The sequence below is a fragment of the Lutra lutra genome, chromosome 4 (assembly GCF_902655055.1).
Source record: "Lutra lutra chromosome 4, mLutLut1.2, whole genome shotgun sequence".
NCBI classification, from domain to species: Eukaryota; Metazoa; Chordata; class Mammalia; order Carnivora; family Mustelidae; genus Lutra; species Lutra lutra.
Window position 1 is genome coordinate 7,922,895 of NC_062281.1, and position 26,660 is coordinate 7,949,554.

The window sequence follows — 26,660 nt, forward strand, 5'->3', positions numbered from 1 at the left end:
ATGTTCCTATAAAAACTGCTTTAAAGCCAAAAAGTGCCATGCAAATTATTCTGCTGTTGGAATGAGTGATCGTGGAGAATCTGTGCTCCCCACGCCCCGGGGTGGGTGACACCCCACAGTGGCCTCTAGTAAGGTCTGGTTTGCACTCAGTGCCCCTCAACCCCTGTGGGCTTACTGATGTCCCGTTTGCTTCTTCCTTGTAAGGTGACCGCCTTGACCCCACGGCGGTGAACATCCTCCAGCAAATCATCGAGCTGGGCACCGAGGCCCATGACGCCACTGCTGTGGCCTCTGTGGTCGCCATGGCTCCAGGGACAGTGACAGTCGTGAAACAGGTAAGGGCCCTCCCAACACCTTAAATATCTTTTCTCCACACTGACACATACCCCTCTCTCTCCTGCCCTGGAGGTTATCAAGGCTGAATTTCCCTGAGATGGGGTTGGGAAAGAGGTTGGCTTAGGCTCATGCATTTTCTTCCTCTGCCTCTAATTATCATGTGAGTGTGTCTTTAGCACTTCCACAAGTGGAGGTATATTTTAGGGGAAAGATACAATAGATTTTTTTTTTTTTAAAGATTTTATTTATTTATTTGACAGAGAGAAATCACAAGTAGGCAGAGAGGCAGACACAGAGAGAGGAGGAAGCAGGCTCCCTGCTGAGCAGAAAGCCCGATGCGGGGCTCGAACCCAGGACCTGGGATCATGACCTGAGCTGAAGGCAGCGGCTTAACCCACTGAGCCACCCAGGCGCCCCGATACAATAGATTTTTTAAAATTCTGGGAGCCTTGGGACGCCTGGGTGGCTCAGTTGGTTAAGCAGCTGCCTTCGGCTCAGGTCATGATCCCAGCGTCCTGGGATCGAGTCCCACATCGGGCTCCTTGCTTGGCGGGGAGCCTGCTTCTCCCTCTGCCTCTGCCTGCCATTCTGTCTGCCTGTGCTCGCTCGCTCTCCTCTCTCTCTCTGACAAATAAATAAAATCTTTAAAAAAAAAAAAAAAAAAGAAAAGAAAAAAAAAATTCTGGGAGCCTTTCATTCATTTCCCTTCAAAGAATCCCGGTGTGAAAGTAAGCAGATGTGGACACACTTGGACACATCTGTCGTGCAAAGCAGCCCTTGGTTGGGACTGTGGGAGCAGCCGGAGAAGCTGGGAGGGCTTCTCTGTGGATTGACCTCGTGATTTGCACAGCATCACCTGGTCGATGCTTGAGCGGATGGGAAGAAAATGATGAGTTTTTGAATAAAGGTTACTCGACTTAATTGATAGTTAAACTCTTTGGCTCATTTCCTCCCCTTCTACCCTCAGAGACTTCACCAGCTGTAAAATGCAGTGTGGTTGGTAATGACATCATCCTTTTTCTCTGTCTGTACCTCTCTTTACTATCTCTTGCTTCATTTTACAAAAGCTTTGGCCTGGCTTCCACAAATACTTAAAAAACAACAACAACAACAGTGAACACATCAGATATGGGCAGAGTTTAAGTTCACGGAGAGAGCTAAAGTGCAGACCGTAGGGTTTTACAGCTGCCCGTTCTTGGAATCGTTCATTCAGGAAGTACTTAGTAAGTGCCCACTCCTGCCAGCAGTGTTTCTGGGGTTCCAGGAGAGAACCATCACCGTGGTCACGGTCTAGTGGGGAAAAAGGTAAAACAGAAACGAACAAGTGAGGCACAGGGGCTCTCCAGCGGTGACCAGCTACAGTGGAGGACAGGAAGACAGGGAGGGGCTATGGGCCCCAGAGCAGGCTTGGGGGACATTTTATAATATGAAATAATATTTTATCTGTAATATATGTACATATATCGGGGGTAGCTACGGTTGTTGGGGGCAGATGGCTTATGTTTGCACAGAGGTGCGTCTTACGGGAGGCGTGCCAGTTTGACTGTGCACTTGGTATGGAATTTTATAACCATAAACAAGGAAATGTGGAACCGTGAACTTCACAAAGGGAGTAGGTTTTCTTGGCACGAACAATGAAAGGTATGTCTTAATGTGTCTCTCCCATGAGGACCCCTGAATGCTGTGTCCCCGGTGGCATCCCTTTGATGAATCAGAAGTAGACTTCCTAAGCTGTCTCTGCAACTGTCCACTGTAGGTATACCCACAACACAATGCAAAGCCTGAAATCAGGCTAAGTAATTCTCTGGGGAATTAGTACATTCTGGTTCAACTCTGGACTTCATGATCCACGGACAAGACTCAGCATGTCTAGATGAATGTTGGGACTGCATGTCCTAGAAACGTTCCTCCGTTGCTGTGGTTTGTCTCGAGGAGAGTCTGGATAGCAGTGCCACCGTGGGACGTGGTGTCTTGGTCTGCAGTGGCCTCTGCCCCTTGGTTGGGAACAGACTCATACACATGCTTCCCTTTGTAGTTACTAGGCTGCGGTCTTCGCCTCGTCTTACTAAATCTCTTCTGAAACAGCTTCTCCGCGTTGTGACCTGATGAGTCCTGAGCCGGACCCGACACTTCAGGAAGGGTGTGATTGGACTGGTGTCAGGAGAATTTTTTGCGTGTTTCATACCTGCCAAAACCTTTTGAGACTTGCAGGAAGGTGCCAGCTCCTATGATATGCCGCTGCTCAGGGCCGTGATTTATCGAGCATCACAGACAGTGCGGTGACACGTGAGGTTGCCAGCTTGGGATTCAGCTTCAGTGTGCTTTGAGGCGTTAGGCTGACAGCACCACACGGGATGAGGCAGAGAAGCGTCCAGTCCGACCAGCATAAACAGGTGCTGTGTGCGTGAGGTAGCAGGAAATGGTGGGATTCTTGAGAGAATCTCGTGTTCTACTGAAAACACAGGACAAGGAGGAGTCTTGGTATTTAACACAGTCTAGAGCAACTGTGTTCAGAGGTGTTTGCTGAGAGCGGTGTCCTTGTCATCATCCGTGTGCCTGGCCCAGCACCTGGCTCCCTGGGGCTGCTGGAACCTGCTAGATGGAGGATGGACGGAGGGACCAGGGGCAGGCGGACAGCAAACACCCACTCCTTTGGCAACGGGGTTGCACTGTGTAAAGAATGCCACTGAATTCAGTTGTCCCGTCATTTAAATGTAAAGACAAGTAGGTTTTTTGTTTGGTTATGTTTTATTTTGTTTTAAAATTTTATTTATTTGAGAGAGAGAGTGAGCACGAGCAGAAGGTAGCAGCAGGCAGAGGAGAGGGCAGGGTGAGGGAGAAACAGACTCCCACCAAGCAGGGAGCCTGATGCGGGGCTCGATCCCAGGACCCTGAGATCATGACCTGAGCTGAAGGCAGACACTTAACCGACTGAGCCCCCCCAGACACCCATGATAACTGTTTTTATTAGAGAAATTCGTTTTTAGTTTTGATTTTTTTTTTCCCTCTAATTAGACTCTGGCTTAGGAATTTTTCAGTAGAGGCATTATGTCTACTTAAGGAGCGTGCTTAAGCCACTTGAGTGTGAACTCTAGGGTACCTGTTGGCCTCGAATGGTGCTCTTCCTTCACTGCGTGAGGGCACCTGGGTGCTGCGGACTTTGTCCTCTTCCAACTAGAATAGCTCACGTGCTAGTGGCTCCAGAGATGTTTTGTTACATAGGATGGAGTGTGCTGTGGCCTTCCTGTGTGGATTCTCTCATTATGTCCCATAAGACGGTACTGGACAGAAAAAAGCAAGGAAGGACGCCTTTCATAAAACACACAGTATGTATTATACAAAAGAAGTTTTCCATATTACCATTGGATAGTCTATTTTGAGATCTTCTGAAACTTTCCAGTTTTATACATACTTCCACGGGGCTAAAAACAAATTCTAGGTATGTATGAATGGATTCTAGATGTTTAAAATTTAAAGATTTCTTTCCCATGTAAAACAACAGTCATATGCTCTGTTCATAATTTTATTTCTTCCCGATGTATTAATGTTAATTGAAAAGGATTTTTTTTTGTATGAAAATTTATCAGTGATCATTGAAAGTGATCAATTTTCTAGTCTTTTTGGGTTTTCCGTTTCCAGGATGACACTAATGTTAGGCCTGGTGGGCAGGGTGGTGGTATTGGAATCAAAGAGCTGAGAAAAAATGGTTCTTGGAATACTGAAAAAAATAAAATAAAATTAAAAAAATAAATAAAATTATGTGTCAGGCATTAGGGGAAAAATGGTTCCTTAGGTTGCTTTCTTCCTGTTTTTAAATGAGACATGGAAAAGCCTTATGCCATAATTCAGGCTGTTGAATTTTCAGTTGGACACAGAACCATGTCCTCAATGATTTTCCATCACGTCACTTTCTTCAAGTGTCAGCATTAGAAGCAGATTTCTGGGGATGGAGCATTTTGGAGTGTTAGGGAAGGCAAGTCCTTGCAGGCTGTGCCCCAGCTGGCCCTCACAAACACATGAGAGCTTTGAGTGCAATTAATCGTGCATTTCTGAAGCCCAGACCGTTTTCGTGAGATAAATCGGTTTCTTTCTTTTCTTTTTGTTCTATCTTGCTTTGGGGTTGTATGCAGAGGAAATTTACCTTTGATTAAGAAAACTGCCTTAAGTAGAGGAAGTGTAAGACCTACCAGCACAGGGAAACCGTAGCTTCTCTGAGTCAAAGTTAGTTGCTTTAAAGGAAAAGTCACACATAACCACTACCACCGTCCTGGCTCATGGCTCATGGCTTAGACGCGTCTTTGCTGTTCTTATGGTTTAAGATTTATTTTCAAGATGAAAAGTAACATTTTCTTTACTGGCCCACAGCATTTGCTCCACTGACTCTCACTGCCTCTCCCTCCCCGTGTGCTCCCTCCTGGGCGCTCGAGCGCCTCCTTTGCGGCATTCGCAACAAATTCCCACAGACTTGGTGGCTCGAAACCACACAACTTTCTTGTCTAACAATCCTGGAGGTCAGAAGTCCAAGATGGATTTCAAAGAGAGCTAAAGTCAAGGTGTTAATGGCTGCATTCCTTCTGGGAAGGACTCCTTTCTCGAATTTTCCAGCTTCTAGACGCCCCTGGCATCCCTTGACCCGGGTTCCCTTCCCTCCGTCTTCAGGGCCAGCAAGGGCAGGGCGAGCTCCTCTCACACCCCAGCGCTCTGGCCTCTGCTTCCTTGCCTGCTCTCGGCCGGACCCTCTGGTCTCCCTCTCATAAGGACCCCCGTGATTCCGTGACATCCCCCTGAATAATCTGGGACAGTCTCCCTGTCTCAAGCTTCTTAGTCACATCTGCAGAGTCCCCTTCCTCATGCAAGGTAACATTCTCAGATTCGGGGGATTAGGACACAAGACCTCTTCAGGGTGGGGGGCCGTTACTCTGCCTGTCCCGCTGGGTTCTGGGGATAAGACCGGTCCTGGTCTCAAGAGGCAGGTAGCCTGGTGTGGGGAATTATTGACTCTTTTATTCAGCAAACACCCCCTGAGCTGCGTCCACCAGCCAGGTGCTGTTCTTGGCTCTCAGGATATTTCAGTGAACAAGGGTGAACAGTATGCTTAGGAGCCGACCTTTCTCTAACTGGGGGTGACGGCCGACCCACACACAGCTGATAATTAACACGGTATGTTAATGGGGAGAGGGGGAAAAAAACCAGTGGAACCAGGCAAGACCTTAAACCGGCAGCTCTGAGAGTAATGTGGGCTTTGGGGAGGTCGACCAGTGCCCGAAGGGTTCTGCGGGAGCCCCAAGGGGCTGCTGAGCTTGAACCGGGGTCTGGGATGGGGCACGTGGTGGACAGGGAGAGCTTTGTAGATGCCGTTGGTGCTCGAGTGGAGTCCTGGCGGGTAGCTGGGAGTTGGGTGGGGGCAGGGCTCCAGGCAGAGGCAGGAGCCTGAGCTGGTGCTCAGTGCTGGGTGACTGGAGGCAGGGGGAGGTGGCGGACGAGGCCCCACTTCAGTGAAATGCTGGGCCCTGTTGTGACCACCAAGCAGTGACGGGGGAGTCGAGCCCAGAAGACACCTTAGCCTGGTCTCTGCCTTCCCTGCCCCTTCCCTCTGCTCAAACGCCAGTGGAGAGAGGATGAGTCTGGACAGCTCGCAGGTTCCTGTCACTTCTCAGAGTCAGTTGACCTTTCGCTACAGGCTTCTCGACCTATGTTACCGTCTCAAAAGCATGCTGGCATTTTTAAGAAATCAGTTTCCAGGTTCTTCGATTTAGTCACGGGACCCAAGTAGAGAGTCTGCTCTGAGCATTCCTGCCATTGGATGGATGTCCAGCAGAACAGCCTGTCTTCCCGGAGCACGTCGCTGACTCCGGGCACAGCCCCGGTGCCTGGGTGCACCAGGCCTGCAGGGGCACCGCGCCCCTTCCTTCTGCTTATTATTGTTGAGGGTGGCCCCTAAACCTGAGTTGGGGGCTGGGTGCATTGTGGCGTACAGCCTCTGGGGGTGAGGGCGGATCTGTCTGGGAGAAGAGCCCCGAGCTGCGGGGGAGTTCACGTGTCTTACTCATTCCTCCGTTTGCTTTTGGAAACCAGTCGCCTTTCAGTCCACGTGCCGTGTGTGAACTGGCTAGGGCGTTTCCCTGCGTACTGGGCCCAGCTGTCGTAGGGTTAGTCCTGGTGAGGCTGTCCGGTGGCATGCAGTCGACCACGCTCGCCTCTCCGTGACTCAGTTACCGTTTCTGCTCTGCTGAGAGCTGATGAAAAAGCATGTCGTGTTAGTGCCCAGAGAAATAGAATCAGTGTGCGTGTGTGTTTGTGTATGCACACATAGACACGTATACGGAGATTTATTTTAGGGAATTGACTCACCAGTTATGGAGGCTGACGAGTCCCGAGAGCTACAGTCTGTGAGTTGGAGGCCCAAGAGCTGACAGTGTGGTTGCTCTGAGCCTGAAGGCAGAGAACCAGGAAAGCCGACGTTCCCGTTGGAAAGCCAGCAGGCTCAAAACCCAGGAAGAGCCAGCGTTGTCACCGCGTTGTCACAAAGGCAGGGGGAGGGAGAAACAACCCAATGTCCCATCTCCCAGGTAAGCAGGCGGGAGGAATTCCCTTCTTCAGGGAGAGTCGGCCTTCTTGTTCTGTTCAGGCTTTGACTGGTTGGTTGAGGCCCACCCGCATTGGGAAGTGCGGTCTGTTTTACACGGTCCGCTCACCTAAATGTTAATTTCATCCAGAAAGGCCCTCACGGAAACCACCCACAGTGACGTTTGACCGAATATCTGAGCACCGGTGGCCCAGTGACACGGACACATGAATTAACCATCACCCATGTCCGTGTGTGTCTCAGAGGGAAGGCCTCTTTGTCGGTGGAAGGTCATTGTTTCCCCGGGTGATTGTTTGCTGAAATAACCAGCTGTCACACAGGTGACTTTGGTTCACAGATTTCAGGGAGATTTGGCAGCTTCCGGAAAGCACGTGTATTTCAATAGACGAGTATTTCTCTCACAGTCGGTATTTCAGCTCGAGGTTCCAGGATGAGCTCCGTCCTGCAGGTTCTTGAGGGGCCGTGGTTGAGAAGAGGCTGGCGGCACCACACCGACCCCAAGAGTCCTGAGCACAGCACCCCACTTTAGTCCCTGGGTCAAGAGCGACTAGATGGTTCCTACTCTACCTCCTTCCACTGAGTGTTTTCACTGGTGACTGGTTAGTGGCTCTGTGTTGGCAGGACTGTGCTTCTGTCCACACCAAGCATCTTGCTTACAGCTCAGGAGTCCTGCTTCGGAGCGGGGAGGGGGGTGCACCCACTCCTTATTCCTGGTTCTCTGCAACCCTGGAGTAGCCTCTCTTCTGTTCGTCATTTTCCCTTGATGTGCTGGATATGTCCAAGCTGTCAGGGAACAGCTGAAGGGAGCCACGGAGACAGTCTCAGACCTGCAGGCACCCTGCCCCCTTGCCCTGCACAAGCCCTTGGCCTGGCGTTGTGCTGCCACCATCTTGCTCAGGATCCCCAGGGCTCTGACCGCGCACTAGCACTGCTGATCTAAGAAACAAACCAAAGTAGAAATTCCAGATTTGCCCAAAGCCGTCCCCCTTCTCCCAGCTTCCCCATGCCCTTTCGCATCTCTGGGCAGGTCCCCCGTGGTGGTTGGCACTGGAGGGGAAGATGATGTGTCCTGTCGGGAGGAGAGGAGCTGCGGAGCTTCCACGGCTCGGTGCGCAGCACTCCGCTGAGAGACAGTCTTGGTAGTGGTCTTGCTGGAGGACGTGTTGCCAGCCAGCACTAGAATTGCCTGTTTTTCATTTGCAGTTCATTATTTTTGCAAGGACACACAGTCCATAGCTACGGCTGACCACGCACACCACTGCTGTTTGCCAAGGGATGCGCAGGTCCAGCCTGTCCTGTTTTGGTCACCTGGTCTCCCCGATGCCCTCTCAGATGTCTGCATGCACCAGGTCATCTGGTGGGAGAGGCCGCTCTGCAGAAGGCGCTTCTCTGGAGCAGCCTCTGGGAGGGAGAAGCCTCACGGCCTGTGTTCCTGCTGGTAGGGGAGCCCAGAACTGGCCTCCTCCTCTGGGCACGGATGTGGAGCCTTTAATAATACTTGTGGCAAAATTCAGGGAACGTGACGTGTCTGGAACGTGACTGATGTGTTTCAATATCTGTTTCCGGTATTCTTTTCAAATGGTCACTACATTCTGTCAGTTTGATTGCTGAAGTGCATAGCCAGAGACCTGACTGCAGAATCGCATTGGCGCCGAGGCTCTCGGAGTCCTCAAAAGGTCACAGAAGGGACCAGCGGTCTGCATTGTTCTTGTCACAGAGCAGGACTGAGCTGAGACCTCTCCCCTTATCTTCCCCCACACAAGGGACGAGGAGATGCCCTTCCTGTTTTGTTGTCCATTTAAGTTAAATAATTGGTGAGTTAATGCATTTTTCTTATTCCTGTGGGAGACACTTTCTGACCCCGAGGGTGAGCAGACCTTCCCCTGAATTCAGTGCCACCCACGTGGTAGAAATCACAGGAGAGCTTCTCCCACTTTCTCTCCGTCCTCCTCTCCCCTCCGGCTCCCGGTTTGTCTTCAGGTCGTTTGCCGCAGTGCACGAGACGTTACAATAGGGGGTTTCCTTCTGCGTCACAGTGAAACCCTGCCGTCTTCAGTTGTCTTATTGGTTCTCCTTTCCCGTCGCGCTGGTTTTGCCATCGTTGTGGTTCACGTGAGGCATCTTTCGAAGATCAGGAATGGGTGTCTATGATGTTAAAAGAAGGGCTGGTAAGTGTAGCTGCTTGTGTATTGTGTCACTCCTCACTGTGTGACGGGAACGCCCGCTCTGTGCTGTGCGTACTGGTTCTGAAGGGGAATGACAGTCATGAGGGATTCAGATGCCTTTGGAAGGCCCGTGCGAGGGAGTCCTAGGTCTTTCGTCGGCGATCCCATCCGTGGCATGGTTGCCGGGGCCGAGAGCATATGCCCCATGGATGGTCTAACACCAGACGGTGTTAGAACACTGATCGATGCCGCCAATCCAGATGGACGTGTTTTCTCTTTTATTCCCACTCCTTTTGAGCTTTATGGAATTATGAAGTGGCAAGGAGTGCTTGCTTTGTTTTTTTCCACTTATCATCTCACTTACTGTAACAGAACCGATTATCAACAGCACGTTTTGGTTAGTGAGGTTTGCCTCTTGCCTATAGAACTTGGCGGTACAATTTATTTCATCCTGGCACCCTGCCAGCTTTGATTACGTCACGCTCCTAATCACGCGCCCAGGTAGCCTCCTCTCCAGTACTCTCGCAGATCGCATGCCTTACAGAACGTCATTCCGCCGCTGCTGAACGGCGACCTTCGCTGTGTAGATCCAGGGACGAACAGTTCATTCAGGGTCCTGGCAGTGGGTTACTCTCCCTTGTCACTTAATGCCACCTCTTGTCCTTTGTAAGCCTTCCTTAGTACTCCCGTAGCCATTTGAATCTTTCTTTCTCTTTATTTTAAATAAAACTTCCAGAGACATCGGTTTCAGCTGTGATTTCTGGCGATGATAGAAATTGCGTCTTCATCCCCGTCTGTCTTATTACTTGCTGAGTTTCTTTATCCTCTGGTAGTGATGGAAAATTCCACTTCTTTGTGAAATTTTAAAGGAAAAATAAGTGCCATGATCTTCCTCTGGCCATGTGGGAAATTGTCTGAAAAAATAGTGGATAAAGGTTTCCCAGTTTCATTCTGGCCCTCTTGTTATATAGAGCATCTTCAGCCAGCCTGGAGGGGTCAGTCCGTTGAACTTTTCTTCTCTGTTCTCTTCCTTTCCCTAAGCTCTGATTTTCCTGCCGCTGGGCCCCAGGAAGCTGTAGCTTTGTTGGTGCTGTTTGCAGAATCCGACTTTGAGTTTTATGCCGTTGAGTTGATTGCTTTTGGCCGGTGCCCAGTTCCCGATCACAGCCTGGGCTGGGGCAGGTCAATTTTACTGATTCCTCCCGTCTCTGCCGCTTGCCCTGGCCCGCTGAGATCACTCACTCTGCCTCTGGTTTGTGGCAAAGGCGGGGCTGCGAGAACCCTGATACAGGGAGCCAGGACTGGGGGCCCCATCCAAAGGAAATGTGGCCCTGGCCTTCCTGGAGTGTGTCCTGGGGTGGTGCTGCCGCCAGCTGGGTCTGCTTATCACTCCCACTGAAGCAGTGGCCTCCATACTGCTCAGAGGGGTTCCCCCAAACAAGCACTCAGGACCTCAGAGCCCTCCCTCCCCGGCTCTGTCGGCTTCCCCATCCTGTGAGCACATGCTCTCCGCTCCAGTGCTCAGGCCGAAACCTGGGCGTCTGCGTTACCCCCACACGTGACTGTCAGCATGTCCTCCCCTTGTCGTGGGATCTCCCCCCACAACACATCTCACACATCCCCATGTCCCAAGGCTGCCACCTCCGTCTAAGCAGCGGCTGCTCCAGACTTGGTCCCTGGGCCAGTGGCATTAGCTTCAGGGAGATTGTTAGAAACGCAGAGGGTCTGGTTCCAACCCACACCCCCCACATCAGACTGCATGTTACCCTGGCCCTGGTCACCCTTGATTCATGTGCAAGACAGAGTCTGAGAAGTTCTCCCCACCCTGGTTTACGGACCTTCTCTTCACTGGTCTCCTTTCCTGTACGCCTGCTGCTGTTTCCACGTAGCACACGGAGTGAGCTCCTCCAGATGTAAGCGAGATTCCGGCATCTCTCACTTAAAACCACCCAGTAACTTGGAAAGTCTCCAGTAGACTGGGAATAGGACTTCACCATGGCCTCCCATAGCAGTCTGGCCCTCCTGCCTCCCTCCACCCCCTCGCTTCGTAGGCACCTGCCCATCGGGCTGCCTGTTGGTCCTCTGTTCCCACCTTCGTCCCTCTGCCCAGAATGCCCATCGCCAGCCTCTGCGAGGCTCACTTCTGTTGCTTGATGTCAGCTTCAGGGCCACACTCCCTGCCCTCTCTGACCTCTCAAGTCCACGTCGGTATTCTCCGGAGCCTGTAGATAGGATGAGCCCTACTCCTCTGGTTGTGTTGTCAGCTGACTGCGAGATGGGAAGAGTGGCCAGGTGGGCCTTATCTAGTCCACTGAGCCCTTGAAAGCAGAGAACTTCCTCACCTGATGGCAAACTTCCCTGACATTAGAAGCAGAAGCATTTGTATCTTTGTGTTTTGAGCCGCTCCCTGTGTGGTCCTTGGTTAGGCGGTGAAAGGAAAGGAGCCCCGTGGAATGCAGATGAGAAGTGAAGGGCGGTTCATGTGGGGCAGGCCAGCCGTGCTGCACAGTGGGGGACTCTGGTCAGAGCACAAGTCCACTCTCACCGAGCCTCCCTGCCTTTGACACAGAAGGCAAAGCCATGAATACAGGCCCATGAGGTTGTCGTCTGTAACAGGCCCCAAGAACGGTAATGAGTGGGGCACCCCCCCACCCAGTTTCTCTTCTACTGGAGGACTGGAGAGCGCTGGCCCCCTGGATCCTACCCCCTTCCTCATTTCCTAACTGGGGAGGAAGGTGGATAGTCTGACAACCAGTTCAGGGGACTGGCCCTAACAAGCCCACAGTATGAGTCCTGCTTTTCCATGGCAGCCACTTTTCTCAGATCTCCCACCTCCCTCCAGTTGCAGATGGCAGGAGTGGGGAGCGAACCTGGGGCTGCTCCTAGGGGAAGCAGGAAGGCCATCGATGCCTCCAGGCTTTCCCTCTGGTGGGAGTAGGTAGTACCTAGGGGCCGCACCTGGGCGGGAGAGCTCTCCTGTCCTCCAGCAGTGGAGAAACAGGAGGTGTGTTGAGGGGTGCCCCACTCATTACTGTTCTTGGGGCCTTTGTCACAGACCACATCATCGCAGGCCCGTATACACGCCTTTGCCTTCCGCATCCGATGGGGGGGCTTGCGGATAGTGGGGTTGGCTCTTCTTCCCCGTGGGATCTCCAGCTCAGGGCTCAGGGCCTGGCGTGTTTAGAGGCTTCCTGAGTGCTGAGAATCATGAACAGAGGATCCAATGTCGGGCGTCCGAGCCGGGTGGGCCCGGGGTGCCTTCCCCATGCCTCGGGCTGAACAGCCTCGTGGGCCGCAGCCACTGTAAGTGCCGGGCTTCGGGAAGTGCAGGCCTCTGAGACGGGGGCCCCGCACGCAGCGTGTCTCCTGGGGAACCCACCTCATGAGCGTCGCCCTGGCCACGTCACAGGGGTGGAGGAGGAGCCCGTGCGTGGCAAAGCTGGGAAGGTGACACATGGCTAAAAGGGAGCTAGCCTGCCCCTTACTGGTATATGATCCTGGACAACACACTTTTCTGCTTTGAATTTCTGTTTTCTTATCTGTAAAATGGGAAATACTAGCACCTGCTCCACGGGGCTAACGTGCAGATCACGTGTGATCACCCGCATGGACTCTGAGGGCATCTTCAGTACATCCTTCCTCCCGTCCTGGGAGTGCCATAGCTCCTTATCCCCTTCCTGTGCATGTCGAATTCAGCCATAGTTGTTCCTGCTTCTGGAAGTTTCTGTCCAGCAAACAAATACTAACATGGCTCTCGAGGCCTTGTGCTTGGCATTAGGAGTCCCAGGGTTTCATAGGAGCATCCGTTGCTTGGTCCAGACGGGGAAACAGTTGCATCATGTAGACAAACAGAGTTGTGGCTGGCAACAGTCTGACCCCCTTCCCAGCCCTGCTGCTGAGCCCTTCTGAGGAATTCCACCAGAGAGGGCAGGGGGAGTGTGGGGGGCAACTGGCGTGGAAGGGCCGAGGACATCCTACAGCCACTTGCCCCAAAGTAAAGGGGAGTTAGGGAAGGGGTTCTGTGCCAGAAGGGGCACAGACAGGAGAGCAGGCACGGGGAGGAGAACGTTCCAGGGAGAGCCAAGGTTGGCAGATTTTCATAGAGACAAGTACAAACAGCAAAGAAAGGGGCGTGTGGGTATCAACGCTGCCTTGTTGCTCCGAGGATGACGGACCCACAATTCCTGTTTCTATTCTTGGATCCCCTCTGCTACTAATGAACATATCGGGGTACATTTGACGAGTGATGGAAACAGTTTAAGATGTGTTGTGGTAAACGTTCTTGAAGCAGAACGTGGAAACGCTGCACCCCTGGGGGTCTGTCCTCCTCCGTGGGGTCCGTGGCTCGGTGGGGTGCCTGGGAGGGGCACAGCAGGCTCTTGCCGGCTCACTTTCCTTGCCTGCTCGGGCTTGTGGAGGCTGCAGGTCCCTATACAAAAGGCCGGGGAAACTGCTAGAGGCCACGGGCTGTGGGACCAGGGGAGTGCATCCGCTGACAGAAGAAGTCAAGTGGTTCCAGCACAGAGAGGGGCCCTTGGGATGGCAGAACAAGGCAGGGGGCGGAGGCAGAGGGGTCTGTCACGTCACCACATCTTTGCTGAGCCTGTCAGGGCAGGATTGAGGAAGGCCAGGGCCCGCAGGGGTGGTTGTTGGGGGTGGTTGTGAGAAAAACCAAGGAGGAGGGTGGAGGGCTTGTCTTCTGAGCGACACGCTGAGGGAGGTGTTCTCGAAGTGCAACAGGGAGGTTTCGGTGAGAAGAGTGACCCTGAGAGTTGCCATCTGTGGCTGGGCCCGCAGGCAGGGGTGGGGCCTGTGAGGAGAAGCAAGTGGTGCCCCCCCCCACCCGTCGGAGGCGCCCCACAGGGAAGCACAGCGCCTCCGTCAGGGCCTGGCACTAAACAGAAGCCCAATACATGGGCCCTTAAAGGTCAAGAAAGGGAAACGTTATGCACAATAAATTTGTCTAAATATCAAAAGATGCTCGTAGGCGGTAAGAAGCTGCTGCCTTCCTCCTTCCCTGTCACCGGGAGTGTGCTCTGGTTCTGTTTGAGCTCAGCTTTACGGTATTTCCTGAATAATTCAACTCAGATGTGTGTCAGGCGCCGCTGTGAGCTGGGTGCTGTGGCACGGTCTGGAAGGGGACATGGACGGGCATCAGATACCCGCCCCGGGGGGGATGGTACCTTCTGGTTGTCGTGAGCACCACACGAGACCACCTGTCCTGCCCAGGCACCAGCCCCGCCATCCCTTGCTTCTCCCACGTGCTTAGACCACGTTGTACACCCCATTTTACCGCAGTTTCCAAGGCAAGGATTCTTTTTACCTCACTTGATAGTAGAGGCCACACTAACTGTGCTTAGACCCTTGAGAAGTTCGAGAAAGATCGGATGTCTTAGCCATTTTTGCTGCCCTGATATCTATTGCTAGATCCATTCTGCAGGGTGAGCTGGTTTGGCCAACACAGAAATATCCTCGTCTAGTGATAGACACGGGGCCAGTAGGGCCGTCTTTCCACGTGCCCCTGTCACAGCAAAGGGAGTTGGCCCTTCCCTTCTCTGCAGGTGGGCCCTCGGGACCCTGTGGACAAGGGCGCTACGTGCAGGAGGTCTCCCATGCCCTGGGGCCTTGGAATGGGGCTGCCGCAGGGTGGGCCCACCGGATCCCGCAGCATCTCTGGGAGCCAGGACACCCTTGGGGATGGCAGCGACTGCCTGCAGCGAGCCGTCTTTACAACCTGTTTGGACTTTGGACTGTTTATAGGATCAGTATTTTCAGAAAAGAAAGAGCATCTACTGTCTACTTACAACCAAGAGAAAAATAGGGCGGAGGCATTACGCTGTCTCCCCAGGAAGGATGAATCACGGCCTTCCTCCCTTGCTGTGCATTTTGTCCTTTTTGAAAGGCTTTAAATCTTCATTGATGTGTGGAACGGTTTCTCCCTGCCCGTGAATATCTTTTGATGTTGCCACAAATTTCTTGCTCATAATACCCTTCTTTTGGTCCTGGATCTACATACATATTTCTGGAGTTGGGAATTTACAAGGTTTTCTCATAAACCACATCCATTTGTACCTCTTCTTCCTTCTCTAAATTGGGACAGTGTTTACCACTGTCCCTTTGTCTCTGACGCAGACAACACCACACCTAAGCCCGGGTAAACGTGTTCGCCTGCCAGCCCCGTGAGGTGGGTCTGCCAGTCCCGCTTCTGGCAACGCTAGAGGAAGCTCTTGCTGGTTATAATTTCAGCAGTGAGTGAAACCTCAATTACTGGGAAAAATGAGACTTCTTCCTCAGAGCTTAAACATGCACAGAGGAACGTTTCACCTAAAAGAATCGACTGCAGGGTTCTCTGTCATTCTTGTTGTTTGGTTGTATGTGGCTTTTTATGTGCAGCGCTCTCTTGTTAGCACGCTGCGGAGTCTGAGAATTCCTGCAGTGGAAGGGACCTGGGGAGGGGTCCGCCATCTGGGCCTTGCATGGTGTTCAGGACCAGGGCCACCTCCTCCGGGACCCCACCCCGGCCACAGCCTCCACCTGGCCATGGACCCAGGGGTCGCCAGGACCCGCACAAGGCAAGAGCCCTGGCCCTGGCTCTGAGCTGAAACGCCTGAAACGTTCCCTTTAGTGCCGTGTGACGTGGTCTAACATGCAGCGGCGGCGACACCCTTGGTGACGCTGTGTGTTGGAGACACAGGCTTTTAAGGGGCCTCACCCGTGTCCCGGGCTGTGGCTCCGTTCTGGGACCGGCACCCTCTCAGCAAAGCAGTATTTGGTGGGTTTTTTTTTGTTTTGTTTTGTTTTAGCAAGGGTGCCACATGTTGTAGACTTTTGCCCTGTACTCATTTCTTCAGTGATTCATCCAAGAAACAGGGATTCGCTGTTTACTGTCCGCCAGGTGATGGAGGTCAGCTCTGGGCGTGCTGCTCAGGGCGTACAACTGGTTCTCAAGGGAAAGATGGTCGGGGGTGGGGGGGTCTTCATGCAAGAGGAACGGCAAGGGTAGAGGTTCAGGGGCAGGAGAGAACATGGGTGTTCTCAGGAACCCGAGATGAGCATGGGCAGTGTGGGGGAGATGGCAGGGGGGCAGGTGCCAGGGCAGGAAGGTCCTTGTCTCTCCCCTGGGGAGCTGGGCTTCATCCTGAGGGTCCCAAGAAGCCTCCAAATGCTAGACAGAGGTTGTCAGAAAGACTGTAGGCCTTCGAGGGTCTTACCTGGTTCCACATTCCAGAATCACCTGTTACTAGCTGTGGGGTCTCATACACTTGGGGAACCACTTCTCAGAAAGACAGGGCGGCAGTCGTCCCTGCCCTGCCTTCTTCAGAGCACTGTGTGAGAATTAATGAGGTAAGGACTCTGGAAAGGCTCTGGGAACTGTAAAGGGCCACCTGTTAAGATCACTCTGAGAAGTGACAGATACACAAGGAAGGAAGTAGTGTCGTAAGGTGCAGGCTGAGCAAGTGTAACAGGAAGTGTCAGGAAGGACAGAGCAGGAGTGTGACACAAGTTTAGGGGCCTGTATACGGTCGTTCCACACCCAAACCCACACTTGTAGACACAGGCACACACATCCTGCCCATATACACGTGCACACACATGCATGCGAGATGTGTGCATACCCACACGTTTTTGCACTTGTGTACATATACAGATTCACACACCTGCCTCTAGACACAGGAATGCACACATACGTGCACGGGTGTATATATGTATACACACCTCACCCTCACGCATGCACATGTGTGCCCACACTCATGTATACACACATACCCTGCCTGTGTACACACGCACACACATGCACAAATGCGTGCATGTACGCACTCACACTCCACACATACATACGTGGCCTCCTCCAGTTTGCCTCCTCCTGGGAGTTCAGCTGTTCTAGATCTTTCGCCTCTCCCACGCCCGCCCTCCGGCAGCCCTGCCCATCATGGTGCTCATTACATCCTGTGATTCGATGCTCTGGACAGGGGCTCTGCCGTCCTGATGGCGTCTGTGTCTCGTCTGCATCCTGCAGCGCCATGGGCCGGGGATGCAGCCGGCTCTCGGCAGGTCCTAAGAACCACCACGGTGCCAGCAGGAGGAGAGCTGGTGGGCTTTTCTGCTCATCACCTGGCCTGCAGCCCTGGGTGCCCTCCCTCTCAAGGGCGTTAGCGACATCTGAGAAAGGGCTGCGCCCCCAGACTCAGTCTAATAAATAAGAACGTGGTCTGGCATATCTGAAGACGGCTGGGAGGTGTGAGGGCTGTGATCTTTCCTGCAGTGGCAGAGGTGACGAGGGGGTTTCTTCCCCCTAAAAATGCGGAGGGCCCCTGCCCTAGAGACCCCCAGACCAGAGTCCCCCACATGCAGGTGCGCATGGCCTTCCCCACACCTTTGCAGGGCAGCAGGCTTGTGGGACGGCGCTGGCCTGTGGGCAGCATCCTCGTGGAGCCGCTTTGGTGCTGTTTTCATTCCAAAGGGTCCTCAAGTGAACAGACGTAAAGCAAGGACATCCCGATAGGTGTCGTTCTGGTTTCTTTTCATTTTAGGGCCTCTCTTAGTTTTACATCTTTCTTTTGCTCCTTGTCTTTTATTTCCGAGCTAGGAGCCAAGTTTAAATAATGCGCTAGGTTCGATGGGGCCAACAGTTGCCTGGGGATTCTGGCGTCCGCGCGGACAGTGCAGGGGTCTGTTGAGGTGGTCGGGTTTCTGAGGAGCTTCTGTGGCCCGGAGCCCCTCTGGCTGGCACAAGCTTGGGGCACCAGGAGGTTATCTGGGTGGGGGCGTGACGTGCTCGTGTCGTCTGGTCATCCATCGGCCGCATGGGAACGTGGTGTGTGAAATGCCCAGCCGGCGACAGCCTCTCCTCTCTACTCACCACCACCTCTGCGGGATTTGGCCCAGAGACACAGCTCTCTCTTCCCATAATTAGTCTTTGTCACGTAGTGATGTCCTCGAATGCCTCTGGGCTGTTTTGGTGTCCTGGGGGGACGGTAGTTGGTGTGGTGTGTAGCACAGGAGATGCGTGCAGGGGCTTGAGTCCGCATGTGGAAGGCTGTGGAGAGCTGAAGTGTCGTCCCGGGGCTGGCTTCACCAAGGGACACTGCTTTCCCCAGTGTCCTCTTGTTTGGCAAGACAACCTTCTCCATGTACTTCTTGTGGCCTGCATCAGGGTTCCTGAGGACAAGGTCTTGGGGCAGGAAGCTGTCCTTGCTGTCTGTGCCCTCAAGGCCCTTCTTGGGAGCATCTGTGTCTGAGGCACGCGAACTTGGACAGAAGAGCCCACCGGCGTGTTCTCTCTAAAGAGGGAGTCAAGCTGTGGAAAACAGATGGTGCCGGGTTGAATGCAGGAGGCCAGCCTGAGAACCAAGAAGAAGGGGTGGTCCTGGCATTGTGGGGTCCTTCCTGGCGGAGTCCCTTGCTATGGGTGAGGACCCCAGATCCCCTGTCTGCCCATTGAAGACGTAACAGCGGGCGGGGTGGCGGGGGGGTGACCGTGTAGCCTGGACTGAGGTAGCTCCCTGCCGGGTGTAAGAGCATGGGTGAGTGTGAGTGCGGGCAGGGCCTGAGGGCAGAGGCCAGAGGCGGTGCCCTCCCCTCCCTTGGGCACCCGTGCCCTGGAGCTGGGGACAGCATCCTCACGGCACAAGCGAAATGCTTGATGCAGCGCGTGGCCCGTCTCCCTCCTGTCCTGTCGCAGACGGCACCGACAGTCTCAGCAGCGAGAAACGTCTCCTCTCAGAGCTGGCGTCAGGTGTGTCCTCAGTGTGGTTCCATGTTTGCAGAAGAATCCCTGTCGGGCTCACCCACAGGCCCAGCACCAGGCGAGGTGTTTGACGGTGTTCTTCCAGGAACCAGACCCTCTTTGTGGTCTGGTGTGAGGCCACTTGGTGCAGAGCAGAGAGTTTACAGACCAAAAGTCAGAAGACCCAGTTTCTGGGTCCAGCTGTGTGTCCCGGGCGGCTTCTTTCCTCTCTGAGCCTGGCTCCTCTCCTGTGAAGTAAGGAGATGGGCTGCGGGGACTTTGGGAGCCACAAGGGGTCCTTCCATGGACAGTTTGTCTCTTGCCAGCCCCCCTGTGGTCTGGGTGGGCTCCTGTCTGACAGAAACAAGGGCCCGCAATGGCCTGGCCTGGAGGTAGGGGCAGTGCCAGGCTCTTCTGTCTATCGTGGCTTTCCAGGTTCCCTCCACGGAATGCTGTGGAGGTACCACCAGTGCCCCCCGTGGGCCTACCAGTACTGTGGCACTGGGCTGGGACGGAGGAGCCTGTCTTTGCTTTCCAGAAGCTGCGGGTGTATCGGGGAAATCTGCGCAGGGCAGACTGGGAATCAGCACCATGTGAGCTCCACTGGGGCGCCGCACACATGTGTGGGCACAGGGAACCCCTCTTCCTTAAGGAGGGCCCCCCCCAGCGAGGGGCACTTCTGGGGAGTTTCTTGAACGTTGAGGAAGAGGTTTGCCTGCTTCGGTTGGTTTTTGCAAAGAAAAGTGGAGAGGGTACTGGAGAGGAAGGGGAGCACGTAGGGCAGGCAGGGGAAGAGGGAGCAAACAAGACAGTGAGATACTGGCCATGTCTCATGTTCCCAGTCTCCATCAGTGTTTGCCCCTGAGCGGACAGGGAGGGGGCTGGCAGCCAGAAGCGGGACCGGGCGTCGGCAGGCGAACGCTCCTGAGCGGATATGGAGCCCAGCAGAGTGCCTGGGCCTGACAGCCATCTGCTCTCGATTCTAGAACACTTGAGGTGGGCAGAGCTGCAGAACTCAGAGCCTGATTTAGGGAATAATTTGTACAGTCCCCCGGGTTAAGGCTTTCTTTTTTTTTTTTTTTTTTTTTTAAGATTTTATTTATTTATTTGACAGAGATCACAAATAGGCAGAGAAGCAGGCAGAGAGAGATAGGAGGAAGCAGACTCTCTGCTGAGCAGAGAGCCCGATGCGGGGCTCGATCCCAGGACCCTGGGATCATGACCTGAGCCGAAGGCAGAGGCTTTAACCCACTGAGCCACCCAGGCGCCCCGGGTTAAGGCTTTCTATTAAGCTATCTATGCTGCTAATAATTTAGCTGGAAGATATGTTAGATACAGCGTTTGGGGAAAGTGGAGTCCCCATCTCAGGGGATAATGACATCATGAAGCCGTATTATTTCTACTGTGGGGAACAATTTTGAGCCTGAGCTAATAGTTGAAGCTACCGGAGAGATCACTTTGAATGGAGGAAATGGTTGAGAGCTCTGCAGGCAGCTGTAAAGTGACGGGATTGCGTGAAGTAACGATTTAACCCAGTCGATTGGTGATCTGCGACGTGTAATCCCGTCCGTCGCTGTCACACCACACCGGCCGACGCGGGTCTCTGCATGAGCGGCCGCCCAGTCCCACTCTTGCTACTTTCCAGCTGTTTGACCCTGGGCGAGTCCCTGGCCCACCAGCAGTTTCACTCAGAAATGCCTAGCATGAGACGCTGTGCGAACACGGCCAGCACAAGTTCAGGGAAGGGCGATGCTTAGCCCCCCACCCCGGTCAGTCTTCCTCCTGCAACATTCTCTTCCCCGTGGCAGCTGGAGGGCCGGCTGGGCCACTCGCCCATGAAAGCTCATGAAAATGTAAGCACTGCCCCACGGCCGGCGATGGCCAGGCTTTGGGGACCCTGTTAGCTGTTGTTAGTTCTGTTCGGGGGACTCAGTAAGGTGACCTGGTACGCCTGTGCCTGCCGAGGAGGGTACTCCGTGCGGGACGTCTGTGGAAGGCACGTGCACCTTCGTCTCCATCACTCTTTCTGCTGAATTAAACCCTAAGGTTTACTGTGCTCTTATAATTATTAGTGGACGGATTGAATGGTGGTTCTGTTGCACAAAACCCTGGAGCTGAAAATTGGTGGGGGGGGGAGGAGAAAGGATTATCTTTGAGTAGACTCTCAGTTTTAGCCTTTCACGTTAGGCAGGTTTCCATCGGCAGGTGCTGTGGAGCCGGTGACGAAGGCCCTCCTTTGAAAACTGTCCGTGTTTGCCTTTGTAAATGAAATCTCAGCCCGTCACCTGGTGACGGAGGCTCTTCAGGACCTCGCCTGCCACTCCTTCCCAGCACTCCCTCTGTCTTGTGACTTTGGCACATTGGACAAATGTCCCCAGGCCCCCCCGCCTTACCCAGGAGCAGATGGCGCTGTGGTCTGTAGCTCGATGTCTTGGGCTCAGCCAGGAGCAGAGTGTCGACGCAGAGGGGTCCAGAGAGGAGGCCGAGGAAACAGGGAGCCTGGAATCTGCGAGAGGGCTCAGAGCCCAGGGGAGGGTTACGGAAGCTGGGGGAGGGTGTCTCAGTGAGGAAAGCTGAGGCTGGCCCAACAGTGGGAGATGGTGTAGAGCCTTCTGGAAGAGGGGAAGACAGCACTTTGTCCAGAAGGCGTGGTGCTTGGGAGGTGGCCGGCAACCTTGGCAGGACCGGGGACACATGCCTGCTCTTTGCTCACTGTCTGCTCTCTGCCTGCAAAGCCTTTTCCCGCCACGTGCAGACACCACCAGCCTCCACGAAGCAGCAGCCCCTGGGCTCCGATGAACCAGAGGAAGCACGTGGTCTCCCCTTATTTCAAGCCCGGTGGCCTCATCTTGGTTTCTGCCTGTCTTCCTCCCCATATCTGTGGGCAGCAACCCTCCCGTCACCTTGAAATCTCACCCTCCTATCCCCGCTGGGTGGTATCTGAGAACTCAGCTGTCCTGGAAACAGGAGGCCGCAGCCCCTGCTAACAGAAGGCCAGTGCAGGGTCCTCTCGTTTGTAGACCGCTCTCGGCCCTTGTCAGTATGGGGCCCACGTGGCGTTAGCGTTGTTCAGAGGGATGGGCATTTTAGCCAGTGGGAATTTCTGATGTGACTGCTTCCTTATCTCAGGCTTCTGCTCTGACAGCAGTCACAGCCCTCTGATCACGGTGCACGCCCTGGAGCATCTGTGTCTCAGAGCTCAGGTCGTCTGTTTACATCAAGTGCAGCAGGCTGGCTTTGCACGTGGGAGGTCCTGGGACCTCAGCACAAATTGCCCATGGGGCGCCTGGGTGGCTCAGTGGGTTAAAGCCTCTGCCTTAGGCTCAGGTCATGATCCTAGGGTCCTGGGATCGAGCCCCACATCGGGCTCTCTGCTCAGCAGGGAGCCTGCTTCCTCCTCTCTCTCTCTGCCTGCCTCTCTGCCTACTTGTGATCTCTGTCTGCCAAATAAATAAAGAAAATCTTTAAAAAAAAAGAAACTAAAAAAAAAAAAAAAAAACAAAAGAAAACATAAAACAAAACAAAACAAAAAACAAATTGCCCTGGCCCCGCACCTTTTCCTTGGTGCAGAAGTTCCTGATACTTAAGAGGAGAAATCTATTTGTTCTGTGTCCCCCCAACCCTTCCCCAGCCTTCTGGCAGGCACCCTCTTTCAGTGTAAAATAAATCAACGTTTACTTCCAAAGTCTTGGTTCATAGTACATTTTCCCATTTAAATGAAATGGAAACAAACACTAAAGGAAGAAAGAAAAAAGGTCCTGACTCACTCTGGAGAAACAAAATCAGGCTAAATGTGTTCATAGTTTCCACTCAGGATAGTTCTCTGGTTTCTGGTGAATTCTTCCAGTCCAAATTAGAAGTGCCTTCCAATCCATAGCTTTGTGTGATACCCGCCCCAGAGGTGCTTTTCCATTTTTCTCTCAGTTAAATATAATCACCCTGTTGACACAGCCTGCCCTGAATGGTACTGTCACAGGGCTAGAGGGAGGCCTTGGGAGCATCCCCCACCTCCTTCAGACCGAGCTGACTGACCTGGGGGTGGGGTGCATCCTGTGCCAGACACCAGCTGGGAGAGAAGTCGGAGCGTCAGCAGGGGGCGCTCACGGAGGCCACCTGAGCACATCCACCTTTGCTGGCTGTCCTAGGAGCCCTTGGTCCTTCTGCCCCCTCTCCTGGAACCCATCCCCACTTCTTCTCCGGAGGCCTTCCCTGGTTCCCCAGCCCTGGATGGGAACATCTCAGCTCTGCTCCTGGGTCTTTCCCACCGGGCCACTTCCGCAGTGCGCGTCACATCAGCCAGTACCTGGCAGATCGTTACTCAGCACATTCTGAGTGCTTGTGTGTGCGGCCAGCCTGGCTCCGGGAAGGAGCGGTGCCAGGATACTGCGGGCCCTGTCTGCACGGAGCTTAGTCTGCTGGGACCTTATGATGACAGAGGCTTGGCAGCGTGGCCAGACTAACGAGGAGCTGACATGCAGCGCACCTTTCAGCCTACGCTGTTCACGAAAGTACCGTTAAATGAGTGCGACGGGCACTGGAGAGGCAGCGGTGTTCTCAAGCACCCAGTTTGCATATAGAATCTCCTTTACCTCCCCAGCCATCCTCTGGAGTGCGCAGTCGTCCCTGTTTTACAGATGGGAGGGTAGCAGGGTGCGTGTCTGGCCTCCCAGCGGACAGTGGCAAGCTGCAGTCCGAGCCCTGCTCCGTGCAGGACGAGGCATGTGTTCCGCCCACCTTGCCGTTCGGCCCCTCCCTGACCTCCCTGCACACACCTGAGGGCTCTCTCCTTCCCTCCCTAAACCATCCCAGACCCACTTCTGGGCTCCTATTCTAACCCTTACATTATTGTTACAGCTCCGAGCTCTCGGGTCTTCCTGAGTCTTCCCCATGTTCTCTCGATTATTTTTCTTCTGAAGATCAAAGACGGTTATTTAAAATAGGCCAGAGCCCACAGGGTCGGGGTGCGGGGCCTCGGCACTAGCTGGAATTGGCTTTGTCTGGAATCTGCCTGCTTGGAGCTGCCGAGGAAGGCCTGGCTGTAGAATTCAGGTCCCCTCCACCGACAGATGCCCCCCCAGCCCCACGGTGGGTCCCCCCAGCGGCCCCTCCCGCCATGGCTAAGGCATGGGTGTTGATGGACACAGCTGGGGGAAGTCATTCTTGCAGGGACATCTACTCTTTGCTAATGTGAGACTCATCTTCAGACAGGGAGCTGAGCTCCCACAGTGTGTGGAAGGATAGAAAACCCAGGATAAACCTAGGCCCTTCCTCACCGCCAAACGGACCAGCTATGAGTTTCCAGGAGCCACCCAGCTAACCTTCCACACGGTTACAGTACATCACCTGCACGCTACCTTCCAACCCTCATGCCTTTGGCAGCCTTGGCAAACCTCTTAGAGGCAGCTTGGCGTCAAGAGAAGAGCTTGGACTTTGCGTTTCGACTTGGGCTTTGCCACTGAGCTTCACTGTCTCCATCCATAAACCAGGGGTGAGAACAGACATAGAGCGTTGGCGTGCAGTAGGGACAAGCTCCTGGAACGTACTTGATACTCCATAAGCAGTAGTTGTGATTCTCATGTTGTGGCCAGAGCCAGAAGCAGGACCTGTGTGACCTTTCTCTTGCCCTCACGCAGGTGACGGACGAGGAACCCAGCTCCAACCACACGGTCATGATCCAGGAGACCCTCCAGCAGGCCTCTGTGGAACTGGCCGAGCAGCACCACCTGGTGGTGTCCTCTGACGACGTGGAGGGCATCGAGACGGTGACTGTCTACACTCAGGGCGGGGAGGCCTCGGAGTTCATCGTCTACGTGCAGGAAGCCATGCAGCCCATGGAGGAGCAGGCCTTGGGGCCGCAGGCCCAGGAGCTCTAGAGAACATGCAGCGTCAGATGGGCACCACGGATTGGTGCTCTCCGTGGCTCCTCTGCCATACCTGCCCAGGCGGCCACATGGGTGTCTTGTCCTACCTTGGGTGGGCAAGGCGATTGGCATCACCAGCAACACAGGGCCCCCACGTCCAACACAAATGCATACCCCCCCCCCCATTCTGTGTCCTCTGCTTCTGGAAGGAATTTTGCAACCACCTTTCACATGGCCCACACCGCATTGCCCCTTTGCTCTGAGATTCGTGCAGGGACCCAGTCCCCATCAGCATCTGCCCCAAGTTATACCCAACTCCTTGATCCTGTCCAGGTGCCGAACCTTCCTCTGGGACTGCTCTGCAGCCTGATGAAAGGGAGCCAGCCAGCACAGAGAAAGTGACCTTATGGTTTTGAATCACCTCCTGGGGGAAGAAGGGGAGGGGGTCCTGGCTTTATCTACAAGATTCTCCCCTCCCCACCCCCGAATCAAGGGCACTTGTTACCGAGTACGGTAACCACAATTGATGACCCTCCCACTCCCATGACAAGTGGGGGCTTAGCTTATGTCTTAGAATTCTTTTGCTTCTTAAAAAAAAATGCACTTTGTACTATTCCCCTCCCATTCTATGAGATGTGGTGGGTAGAATAAAAATGTTCTCTGCCTGAGTCCTCCAGTTCCTCCATTAGCTCGGATGGTTTACGCCTCCCCTTCTGAGTCAAGATCTTGGGTTTGGGTCCCACCCAGAACCTCCCCATCCAAGATCCAAAGCCTTAACACGCAGACAACGCCGCCCCTCCTCCTGCAACCATGTAGGGTTTGCTTTGCGGCCCGTGGTTGGAGGGGAACGGTCATACTTTGATTTCCAGGAGCCTGGCACCTGCTTTTTGGAGCCGAGACGCGTGCACCCCCACTTTCTGCCTTGTCCTTGGGGGTAGCAGTCAGCAGACAGAAGCCTTCGTGTCACACTGTTGTTCGAGGGGCAGTCCGGGCGCCCCGGCAAACCCATGCCTCTGTGCACAGCATGGTGGGGACGTCGGGGCATGTCCTCCTGCCCAGCCCTGGCTCTCTCGACATCGTCACCTACCATCTGATTCACTGGGGTCGAGGTTTGCTTCCTCTGTGAACCCTGCACGTGAGGTCTTCGGGTGTATGAGCAGGTGACCCAACAGGATGTGGTCGTTGCTCTGGTTGAAGAGCAGGCGGAGTCCGCTGCCCCATGCACTTGGCCCTCGTTTTTCGGGCCCTGTCGTCCCACCCCAGCAGGGCCTGTAGGTGCACCTCTTGGGGAAAGCGTAAAGCTCTTGCCCGAGGCAAGGAAAGGAGTTCAGGGGAAGGATGGACATTCCCCCACTTGGGGTGAGTTGGGAAAGCTCCATGGTGGAGGAGACCTGTGATCTGGCCCTTATAAGCAAGATAGGTTTGCACTTGCAGGACTGGGGCGGAGGGACGCGGAAGGGTGGCAGAAGGAAAGAAGAGTGACAGCGGAGCCACGCCCGGAGTGGAATCTCACAGAGGAGGGACAATGAGCCTTGGATGCCTCCATTTGGTGGGTGGGTAGCTCCAGGGGGAAAGGCAGAAGGATCAACCAGAAGCCAGAACATAGAAGAACCAGGATATCGGCTTTATGCAGTAAACCACAGGCGGAGGTGGTCACGAGTGGTCTCGGTGTGAAGGGCAGAGTGGTACTCCAGAAAGAGTGACCATGGCCATGCATCAGGGTGGGCTCTGTGGAGGCGGCTGAGCATCCAGATCGGAGGCAGAGTACCTGGGCTCAAGCCCAGATCCATCGCCTCTTACCCAGGGTCACCCTGACATTTCTCCATGCCTGGCTGAGTTTTAGTTTACTCATCTCCGAAATGGGTCTGAGGATAATTGCTGACTGCTCACATGACGGAGAGGGTTCAGTTTGCAAAGGCCTTGGAGACAGTAGCATAAATGCCAGTTAGGATTTGTATTCCTGGGCATGGGGGAACCATACCTCA

The 26,660-nt window shown here is 54.0% G+C and overlaps 1 protein-coding gene across 3 annotated transcripts in view; it reads left to right on the top strand.

Moving 5' to 3' along the window:
- Positions 1-25,343, top strand: part of ZFAT (zinc finger and AT-hook domain containing) — a 182,746-nt gene extending 157,403 nt beyond the window's left edge. The window contains exons 15-16 of one of the 3 annotated variants that reach the window (XM_047726975.1): positions 205-335; positions 23,669-24,417. In XM_047726975.1, coding sequence (XP_047582931.1) covers positions 205-335; positions 23,669-23,692 — 155 coding nt within the window. In that variant the 3' untranslated portion in view covers positions 23,693-24,417. Of the gene's footprint in view, positions 1-204; positions 336-1,049; positions 1,223-23,668; positions 24,418-24,447 lie in introns of those variants that run through there. The other 2 variants (XM_047726974.1, XM_047726973.1) reach the window with 2 other exon arrangements.
- Positions 25,344-26,660: the final 1,317 nt, after the last annotated feature.